The 9,171-nt window shown below is 41.3% G+C and overlaps 3 protein-coding genes across 3 annotated transcripts; 2 read left to right on the top strand and 1 right to left on the bottom strand.

The window, feature by feature from the left end:
- Window positions 1-696: 696 nt before the first annotated feature.
- On the bottom strand, window positions 697-1,504 carry MELLADRAFT_109146 (uncharacterized protein; the record flags this gene model as incomplete). Its single annotated transcript, XM_007413004.1, has 4 exons — window positions 697-740; window positions 792-888; window positions 1,225-1,381; window positions 1,452-1,504. The coding sequence occupies 4 exons, from the start codon at window positions 1,502-1,504 to the stop codon at window positions 697-699; spliced, it is 351 nt and encodes a 116-aa protein (XP_007413066.1).
- A 2,700-nt stretch (window positions 1,505-4,204) lies between these two features.
- MELLADRAFT_109145 (uncharacterized protein) lies at window positions 4,205-5,751 on the top strand (the record flags this gene model as incomplete). Its single annotated transcript, XM_007413061.1, has 4 exons — window positions 4,205-4,334; window positions 5,004-5,263; window positions 5,351-5,545; window positions 5,626-5,751. The coding sequence occupies 4 exons, from the start codon at window positions 4,205-4,207 to the stop codon at window positions 5,749-5,751; spliced, it is 711 nt and encodes a 236-aa protein (XP_007413123.1).
- A 1,718-nt stretch (window positions 5,752-7,469) lies between these two features.
- On the top strand, window positions 7,470-8,674 carry MELLADRAFT_49470 (uncharacterized protein; the record flags this gene model as incomplete). Its single annotated transcript, XM_007413062.1, has 5 exons — window positions 7,470-7,744; window positions 7,850-7,951; window positions 8,119-8,162; window positions 8,251-8,359; window positions 8,471-8,674. 4 exons carry the CDS (start codon window positions 7,907-7,909, stop codon window positions 8,672-8,674), a joined length of 402 nt encoding a protein of 133 aa, XP_007413124.1.
- Window positions 8,675-9,171: the final 497 nt, after the last annotated feature.

Here is a 9,171-nt window from a genome sequence, read left to right as displayed (position 1 = left end):
GATCCTCTGCTTTCCCTAAGCAGACTCTTTCCCGGTTAGTGACCTTCCAATTAACTTCAGGTTAGTTACCTCTTGAACAATTGCAGGTTAGTGACCTATATCAACTCACAGCTTATCCAAACCTCCTTTTTAGGAGTCATCTAACTGTAGTTGATTTATCCAAACAGACTGTTAGTCCCTCTTCTTTCTCTTTTTGTTTATTGTATTTACAAATCTACCTTTGAAAGACATTGTCATTAATAAAAAGAAACCCACTACACATCCCATTAGTGAGCCCAGAGTACTCTAAAGAAGTACCCTACCCTCACAGGGCCACATTGGCTGCATAAGACGTCCCTAAAGCAGCAAATATCAATAGCAATAGGAGAGAGAAACAACATTGGTAGTAAATCACGAGAGCATGAAAATTAACACAATAATGACAACAATGGGTATTCTACCTTGAGATGGATTTGGGGTGGCCTGAATAACATCCGGTGCACTGGATCCTGGAAGATCAATCTTGTTACTCTTCTGCAGAATGACATCCGGCCAGTTTTGAAAGACTACAGTTAGTAAAACTTGGGGGTTAGCAGGTTATAAGGAACTTTGATGATAATCAAAAACAGATTCTCATGTTGAGATCTGGTAGGGGTCCCATCCAATCCATTGGTCTTGCTGGAAGAAGCTATATCAATCTCATCTTTTATCTTGGGTTTAGCACCGCCTTGGTGTTGTAGTGCTAAAGCATATGTAAATGGCTGATGAGTGATTGCAAGAAAGGGAGACAGTAGGTAAGAGAATGAGCTGACCTTGATATTTTGTAGGGGTTGTATCTTGTCCATTGGCCTTGCTGGACAAACAAAGGTCCAACTGGATCTTGCAGTTGGTGTTAGCACCAGCTTGGTGCTAGCATAAAGAAGAGACTGGTTAGTGACAGGTGCAAGGAAGAAAGAGGTAGATCACAACCCACCTGGGCCATTCATTTGCGGGATACAAAGTAGAATCCGGGCACATGCCCGGCTTTGTGCCCAGAATTATTTTGGCAGTAAAATTTGATTTTCTGGCCAAGAGTCCGGGCCCAGAATTTGAATTTACTGCCAAAAAAAAATCTGGGCACGAAGCCGGGCACGTGCCCGGCTTCCACTTTGTATCCCGTAATTGGGTGGTCCTGTAACACCGTGTGGTAAGAGTCTACAATGATGTCTTATTTGGGTTTGAGACATAGCGCAGCTCCGCTCTGACCACAGGCAAGTGATATTGCAGCACACTGTTCAAACTATAGGCAGCAAATGGAGTGAGGGCCCTGCTTGGGATGACCAGATTGACCGAGCCTGTTGGTTGATTTTGAGCAATCAGGATAGCCAGGGCACGGGCACACTGGCTGTAAGTCCTCCAAGGCCTGTTCCAAACCAACCAAAACATTGTCAGCAGCCAACGTAAGGTCAGACCAGAAACCAAAAAACACTGACAGGCCTGGGGTTGTATTCAATCTCATTGGAGGGGGTGTGTTTCCTTTGTTCATGGTGTGAAGGATTTGGTGGTCAAGCAAGCAGAGATTCAGGTGAAACATCTTTATGAAGACTGATGATTGAGGTTGATCTGTGGTGGTGCAACTTTGGGTGGTCCAAAAAGTGATTGAGGCACCCAAATGGGACATTCAAAACCAAAACAGGTTGACTTGTGGGTGAGAAGGAATTGGAATCAAAGGGAACAGTGAAAGTGATTAGAGGCTTCTCCTAGCCTTGGTGTACAAGAGACAGATCTGCTTGTCTTGGCGGTATGTGGCTTTCAGGAAGCGGGCTACATGCACTACTTGCACGGACCACCTTACCTTGAGATTTTTGAGTGGTTTTCAACCTTTTTGCAAATGACTGTATAACACAGAAACAAATAGGGCGGTTCAAGAAGGGATTTTACAGCCTTTTTTTAAATTTTACATTTGGTTTGGAACCCTTAAATTTTAAGTAAAATTTTAAGTTTGTGAACCACCTTTAGAGGTGGTTCACGGTTTTGCAATCTCATAAACTGTCTTAAAAGTTATAAAGTATTTCAAACCGACAGGCACATTTAAAGCAAAAAAATCACTTCCATTGTTTGTATTTTGTTTGTTTGTTCCTGGATTGTCACCGTTGTTTGTCCAAAAAAAAAGATTGTCTTTTTTACCGCTTTGGACCAAGATGTTTGTTTCTTCATCACCTGCAAGGCCACTAAAAAATATAATTGATATCTTGATGATGAAACAAAAGGAAAAAAATGTTGGTCTAAGAAAAAAATTGCCATGGCGGTTGGGCAAATGTTGTACCTGACATTCCTCAACACTTAAAACTTAAATTTACAGTGTTCAAGACTTTGCGAAACAAGATTTTAAGAAGTGAGCATCCTTAATACACTGGATCACCACTCTGCGTGCAGGGTGTTTGCACTTCTCTTCTTGAACCACCCTAATGGAATTCTTGACCATCCCACCCACCCAGCAGAAATGGAAAAGGGGTGGTAAACCCAGCCAGTAAGTTTTTAGTAATACAGTACCTAGCTAAAATCACAGAACAAGAGAACCTAGAACACTCTCCCACAAAGCCAATGCTGTGCAGCCATCTACCATCAGCCCGTGGTTTGGGTGAACCAAATGAATGGCCGGAGATAGGGCTCCGCCACTACCCCCACAATGTTATCCTCTGACCATGAGGTAAAAGGATACCAGGAAGTGTTCTCAATCATCACACAAGACAAAGTTTCAAAAGAAATAGAAATAGCTATTCAGCAAGCTAACTGAGGAATGGGTCTCTCGTCCATCGTAGATGCGTCCTGATGCGTCCACCATCCGCGCCGCGCTAACCATGAGAATCACCACCATGACATTTTCACCAAGTCCTTTTGAACCACCAAGAAAACAATACAAATATAATGAAAACATGTTCAAGACTTCCTTTTACTCCAATCATGACCAATGGATACTTGCCGATATCGCGATTGAATTTATTCTCAATTCAATCTTATCACTTGAATCAAAGAAACAAAATCAAGCAATGATCAATCGACTTCCCATTGCTTGATCAATTGATGAAAATAATGAGGTTCTGGACAAATCAGGTTGAATGATGGCTAACATCGATGACGAAGGAGAAGCAGGAACATCGATTCGCATCTATCATCTCTTGATAGGGACGACTTGCAAAAACAAGCATGAAACTTGTAACAGGGTGGAGATTACCCACGTTAAGTATATAAGATTTAAGCTAACTTAAGATCTTATGTGAGTTGAAGATATTGGAATCGGATCACAGATCCTAGTCTATCTGAGTTATGAGGTAAGTGAATTGAAAGGGCACGGGCGGAAGAGTTGCTCTGAAGCCTTAGTGAATGCTTTCGATGAGTTTCACCAACAGGTAGATAACGAAGATAGAGTGAAAGGGCAAGAAGCAAGATTTTGTAACAGCAAAAGGGTTCTGTATAAGATTGCGATAAAAGATGTTATTCTTAGGAGCAAGGTTATAAAAGAAAAAGCAAAAGTAATTTGATAATTTGATTCGTAAAGTAAAAAGATGAGGAAACTATTACAAACGGGAATAGGTTCCTCTTTATACAATTCTTCATTCAAACAAACGACTAGAGGATGTCTTGTTTTAGGCTAGGCGTGGCTTGTGCCTGGTTTTAGATGAATCGGTCTAGTTGTAAATACAATGCTTCGTTAAGACCGGTTAGTTTTATAAGGGTTTTAATTGTACCGTAGTAAGGATTGAGCCCTTAGTTTTAATTGTAGATAGTACAGGGCCTTCGCTGCTACAAACTTCACATGAGGAGACAAAACCATATTCACCTTCACTCCCCACAGACGAAATGATGCCACTATGTATCATTGAGTTTCCCATCGAACTCTCTCGACATAATCAAGTTGGACTCGAAGGCGATTCTGCCAAAGGGAAGAATGTGCACTTGAAATTGAATCCTCGTTGATGTAGCTTATCCCCTAAATTATATGTCCAATGGCAACATCAACCAACTTCAACTATTGAACATGGCAGTAGTCCGTCAACTCGGAATGCAATACGAATTGATTCACATATGAGCCAAGCAGCCCCAGAACATCAGGCGATGAATCTTGTATCGATCAGCATGAAGGAAATAAGTGGGTAATATAGCAGAGCAAAAGCAGACGGAGTTCCACGTCAAATTCCTTTCCGGTCGATATAAATTGAATCTTCTGATTGAATGAAAAATGGGCATGAGATCAAACGATGCGAACGATGAGGAAGAAGGGACGCTCGGCACATGTCGTGCACGACATCAGGTTTCAAAGTCTTTTCACCTTGGATCCAATTACGATAATCTACCAAGTGTCAATCAACTTGGACGTACGTATCACATGAGAGGGGCGCAGCCGTCCCGGCGCAGCGGCGACTGGCTAGAGTGCCATGGCGAAGATGACCTGGAATCGACTGCCAAACGACATATGTAGTGGTCAATTGTTCATTGATCCCTGTGGTGTTGCCACGCGCAGTGAATCTTCCACCCAAAGATAATAAGCGCCGAGCTCGATTTCAAGTTGTCAACTGATACAGCGGGCCGGTGGTTGTCCTGTGTTGGCGGAATCTTTGGCAATCTGTCAGAGAAGAAGTAACAGTGAGTTTCTTTCTATATACCCATCCCTACTTTTACAATATTGACATACATACTTGACTACTTCACTCCAGAAATTGATCATGGACCGCAGAATACGTACAATCAGGTACAATCAGTTGGGTGAAAGCATCCATCGAATTCATTTGTCAGAAGTTGATTGGTCTATGTATCAAATCGACCAATCATACATTGAATTGCGCTTCACTCCTTATCATCGAAACAACCGATCAACTCGAGTTATTTAAAATCCTTCAAAAAACGCCTTCCTATCGAACCAAAAACCAATCGAACTCGAAAACCAACTTCTAATAAAACAAAACAGAGTGTCCAGCATGGGTAAGAGTTTGAAAAGTCAAATCGAACTTGATAATAGCTAACCATATTTTTACATTTTCTCTCAGATCGATCATTCGCTCCTGCTTTATCATCATCATCGTTGTCAATTACTTCATCTTCTAGACCCCCATTACCATCTTCTTCTTTAACCTCTTTATCAAACCCAACCTCATTGAAACCGGCGACTGAAAAAACAGTTGATCTTGATTCTTATTTTTTGGATCTAGACGGTGAAAAAGATTATCATATACTCCACGCAATCTCTAAATTAAGAACTGGTTTAAATGATCGAAGTTCACGGACCAACTACATTCATCTCGATCAAGTTTAGTGCCTTTCAATTTTTGTCATCTCTTCAAAGAGCAATTCATCAAAATTGATTGTGTTGGGGTGTTTTTGGCAACATTTCTAGATTTCTATTTTTAATGAAACCAAGGAGAAAAGTCTTGAAATTGCATTAGGATTAAAAGAAGTGGTGGTGGAAGAAGAGGCAGATCAAGAAGAAGAATGGATCCACAGTGAATGGAAAGCTCTAATCGGAAAACAAAAGGTCGAATCAACTGATATTCGCAAGTTGATCTTATCTCGTAAAGTTTTACAACCGATCGTAGGTACCAATTTTCAAAGAAAAATAAATCTAAAACGTCATTGATTTTGGTTTCGTTTTTGGGGCGACGGGGTGAGTAGGATTTGAAAGAATGGTTAGATTCACCTTTAATGTATGATTTACCCGATTTAAGTCTTGGAGTTTTATTACGATTGGATCCATTAGCTTCCGGTACTACTCCACTCCCTACGGTTTCGCAATTGTAACTTCTGAATCCATGTAAATTGATTCGCACTTCATATTTGAGACGAATCGTCCAAAGTTTGTCAATTGGTAATCGATTGATCTAAGTTGATCAATCAATTTGCTTTTTTTTGAAGTATCATGGGTGATCTTGAAATAGTTTGTCTGTTTTTTCTTAGTTTGGGTTTTGCTTTTTTTGTTTTTTGCTAAGAAAATGCAAAAACATCCATATAGAAAACAAGATAGACTTTAAAAATGTTCTCAATCAAGCATATATATATATATATATATATACGACATTTGATTCTGATTGTCCACCTTAGTTATTGGATTTAATCATTCTTCTTATCTTCTTGGGTTTTATACACGAGATTATCATTTATTATCATTTATACTTTTAAACAGCTCACTTTGATTTAGAATCAAAACTCATAATAAGTATTCCACTTTATCAAAATCGCAAATTGCTTATCACCAGAGATGTCAAGTTGAAACTAGAACTGATCGCTGGAGATATAGAGAGTGCGCTTGTATTAGTGCAATCAGACATCAAGGGGATTAGTTATGGTATAATCAATAGTCAAAACCCATCTCAGGGTAGTATTCATGAGAGAAATGAAATCAAGAGAAGGCTGATCAGGTTGAATCTCAATCAGTTGCAAGAACAGGATACTGCTTGATGAACCAATGAGACAACCATCTGACTGCGCTAAGTCTAGCCACACAGTGCCAGAGGGAACATGTGTTTGGTTTCTACATCTGTCTACAGCTGACGCAAACCTTTTGGTGGTCTTGAGAAACATTCTATGATAAAATGTTCAAACTTCAGAGGATAAGAGCAAGAAGGTATACATAGTTGCGTTGATAACTGGATCGCAACGTTGTGGTCAAAAGGTACAAGCGGGCCTAATCTAACAAAGTCCCTTGGGCCCTTGGTGATTTAGTGTCACTATTACAACAACACGAGCAGGGCGGCTAACGCGGGTCGGGTATGTCCAACAATATTTTACGGTTCTTGGTTTCTTTCAAACTGAAAGGCGTCCTCACTTTCCTTTCTCACTTCATTGGCCTTACTTGATAAAGTATGTAACTTCATTCCATATCGACTTTATAGAATTAACTAATAGAGAAGCATCTGACTAAACAAATACTATCAGCAAAACAGAATGAGAATTTCAGTTGATTCACTCCATCAAATTCACACTTTACCTCGCCAAGCGCTTCGGTCCACACCTGTGTTCTGGACTAGGAATTCTATTCCAAAATCTCAATTGTTTTCATGCCCTCTCATTCCAGCTCGCACGCGATTCCCCGCGAAGGTCAGTTAAAAGCTTCCTTATAGGCCCCTCTTTACTTCTGTCTTGCCCTTCTCTCGTGCGCCATTTATTGGAGCTATAGACTTGTCCTCGTGCGCTATCGTTATCACACCCTTTGTTTTCCGTATTACGATTATAATTCTAACCCTCTGAACATGGTGATACACATCATGTGCAATGATCACCTAATTGTAGAGAATTCTCCACATTTGTGTGTTCAGAGATAATCATGTCCGAGGTTTTAATACTTCTCGGCTTCGATTCTCGTTTAACAAATTATCACAACTTTCCCTGGCTTCTTTTATGAATCCGCTTGAACCGGCATACCCCGAATGCTTGGCCGGGTGTGTGACCGACCGGGCGCTTGTTGCTTGAGTTGTCGAATGCCGTACAGTTTGTACACCTCACCATGCTCTGTTTTCCTCATATTTACTTTTTACTTTTATCCTAATTGACGGTCGACTGGGAGGCGTCGGGTCCCTTTACTTGGAGTATATTTTCTGCGTCAACGCTTCCTATTTCAAGCGCCCTTCACGATCACCTTTTTATTCTTAAAGCCATTGCAAAAGTCTGGACCAATCCTTTTCTCCATACGCCTCGGCTTCTTATCGCTTGGTGCAAAGCAAATCGATTTAACAAGCTATCCACGCAGAGTTCATTACTCCCAAGTGTCATCGTTTTGTGCAGTTTCCTTTTCTCCGTACGCTGCCTTTGAACTGGCACCATGTCAACTTATCACCAGTCAATCTTATATTTAATTTTCGAGGGCTTTCAGGCTGACCCCAGGGATTTCGCTTGCGTACAGCTTACCCCAACCCCTTCGCACGCGTTTAACCGAGGTTTCAGCTCCACAACGCGCAACATGACCGTCACGAAGATCAAAAGCCACGAGGAGTTTGAGAAATTGGTCAGCCATCTGCCTGCATCTTTTCCACCCTTTTGGCTTTATATCAAGTCTTCATTCAGCCCTTTCAACCCTGAGTATAATCCGATCTTAACAATCTATTCTATGACTATCCTCTATGTATCGAAATATATTGTGTGAAATGGCGTTAATAAACCGGCATTTTGTAGTCGTGCAGCGGCAAACCAATGGTGATTGATTTTTGGGCTGCTTGGTCAGTACATCATCCTCGTTTTCTCGCGTCTTACCCAGTATCATTTACACCGATCATCTTTGGGATCCTTATTGCTTGTTGGAAATAGGTGCGGCCCATGCAAGATGATCTCGCCAGTCTTTGAAAAACTTTCCAATGAGATTGACGGACTGAATTTTGTATCAGTCGATGTTGAAGATCCAAACTTTGGGCTACAAGTAAGTCTAGTTTTGTTTGGTGGCAGTGCCCTTTACTTAACCTATTCCCTTCCGACTTCTGGGATACATCCCGCTTTTCTGATTGAATTTATTTTGGCCCAGTTTGCCCAGGAACACGGCATTCGCGCTATGCCGACCTTCCAGATAATCGAGAACGGGGTCAAGGTAGCCGAGATGGTCGGGGCAGACCAGGTCAAGCTTCGAGTATGTCTCTTGCCTTATCTTCATCCTCCTTTTTCTTTCCTTTTCAAATCATTTCTTAACGCTGTAAATTGCAAGCCTCTCAAGACAAACAGGCCTTCTTTTGTATTCTGATCACATCTCACCACTCTGAATTCCCCATTCTGATGATGCCACTGTTTCTTTACCTTGTTGACCTTCCTTTACAGACCATGCTTGCTGACTACAGCACTTGAGATTGGATCATGGGTTATTCACTCATGGGCGTGAGATTACTTGAAATTCTCTGTAATCCGACAACCCGTTTCGTTTGAAAGTTGGCATCCAACACACTTCCTAGTTTGACTGAACTTTATCAAAGGACTGTAACTGTCGGTCTACATACATAGCATTTGTCCACTAGGATGTGAGATTTTGCACGGTTCTTAAATAATTAACCGTTGTGGCGTTGTGGCGTTGTGGCTTCTAAAGCTAATCACCCATACAGGTGCCCCAAGCCAGCAACTTATCGAACCTTATCCAATGGACTAAATGCCTTGCGAGTGTTCGGAACTCGGACACTCGCAAGCAGTGGAGGGAAGGTGAGGGAGATGGGTGGTCATCATTCCAATGAGACCCTCTAAATTTTGTTG

The sequence above is a fragment of the Melampsora larici-populina genome (assembly GCF_000204055.1).
Source record: "Melampsora larici-populina 98AG31 unplaced genomic scaffold MELLAscaffold_34, whole genome shotgun sequence".
Taxonomy (NCBI): domain Eukaryota; kingdom Fungi; phylum Basidiomycota; class Pucciniomycetes; order Pucciniales; family Melampsoraceae; genus Melampsora; species Melampsora laricis-populina.
This window is presented reverse-complemented; position numbering and strand designations above follow the sequence as displayed.